The sequence below is a fragment of the Plasmodium fragile genome (genome assembly GCF_000956335.1).
Source record: "Plasmodium fragile strain nilgiri unplaced genomic scaffold supercont1.20, whole genome shotgun sequence".
Classification (NCBI taxonomy): Eukaryota; Apicomplexa; class Aconoidasida; order Haemosporida; family Plasmodiidae; genus Plasmodium; species Plasmodium fragile.
This window is the reverse complement of record NW_012192600.1, coordinates 127,722-128,899: the sequence shown is the minus strand read 5'-3', so window position 1 is coordinate 128,899 and position 1,178 is coordinate 127,722. Positions and strand designations below refer to the sequence as shown.

The window sequence follows — 1,178 nt, the reverse complement described above, 5'->3', positions numbered from 1 at the left end:
TACACAATTGTCATATATATCCTTCCTTTGGCGTTTAAATTGTAAAATTTTTTACACCTTTTTTTAAATAATATGGTGAAATTTTTTTTTTTTTTTTCCTACGTGCACCAGCATTAGCACCACCAACCTATATTTTTTTGCCAACTTCTTAACATTGTGATGATGACATAAACACAATTAGCTTCCATTTGCACATGGACTCTTTCGACTTTGAGTATGCGTGTACGCAACGGTGGGGGTATGGAAAAAATGTGCAAAAATGGCATGCGTGTACGTGAGTTGCGATGATTTGCCCGGTTTACAAACTCGGCTAGGAGTGTTAATGCGTTTCTTTTTTTTTTTTTTTTTTTTTTTCATCTCCAAGTGTACGAGAATACGTTAGCGACGAACGCGCGTCAGCAGATGGCAAACCGAAGGATGCATCTGCGGCAGTTACGCATATTCGTATTAGCTGTGCTCCCTACCCCAGGGTGAAACAAAAGAGTGGATATTTGCCTGTTTTTTTGTTTGTTTTTTCCCCGTATTATCACCCTCTCTCATGAGATCAGGTGACCATTTCTACCTCATGCGACGAAACGATGGAAAGAAACATCCTCAACAAGTACAAGAGCTTCTTCAATTTTGTTAATACTGTGAAAAATAAGGCAGAGAAGGAAAAGGCCCTGCGGTATAGCCAACATTTGTACTTAAAACATATATCAAGGAGCAATTATAACGTTAAAAATAATGTCGATCAGATTTATGACAATAAGCTTTTCCTGAAATACTGGATGAGGAAAAAAAGGCCTGGGGCAAGAAACTGAGAGAACAGCAGGAAAGTTCGAGCTATTTTTTTGTCAATAAATATACAAACACATGAAAATTTTCACTTAATTTAACATGTGTGACCTTTGCACTTTCAAGAAAAACTACAAAGGGTTAGCGGAGCTGTGTCTCCCCAAGGTGAAAATTAGTCATGCAAGAAAATACACCCAGGTTGTGTTCATAGCGTAACACATTTTTCGTATAGAGTTTCCACTTCAGTCGTGATTCCTTCATTTGGGTGAGAAAATTTGCCAAAAAAAAAAAAAAGATGTATGAAATTAATTTCCTCCTGCATAGGAACATGCCTTCAAGGTGTAGAGGACGGACCTCCTGTGTACGTGCGTGTTAGTTCCCCTCCGAGGTTGTTTTTTTTT

The 1,178-nt window shown here is 38.0% G+C and overlaps 1 protein-coding gene across 1 annotated transcript; it reads left to right on the top strand.

The window, feature by feature from the left end:
- Nucleotides 1–259: 259 nt before the first annotated feature.
- AK88_02126 (uncharacterized protein) lies at nucleotides 260–803 on the top strand (the record flags this gene model as incomplete). The annotated part of the gene is made up of 2 exons (XM_012479760.1): nucleotides 260–296; nucleotides 544–803. The coding sequence occupies 2 exons, from the start codon at nucleotides 260–262 to the stop codon at nucleotides 801–803; spliced, it is 297 nt and encodes a 98-aa protein (XP_012335183.1).
- Nucleotides 804–1,178: the final 375 nt, after the last annotated feature.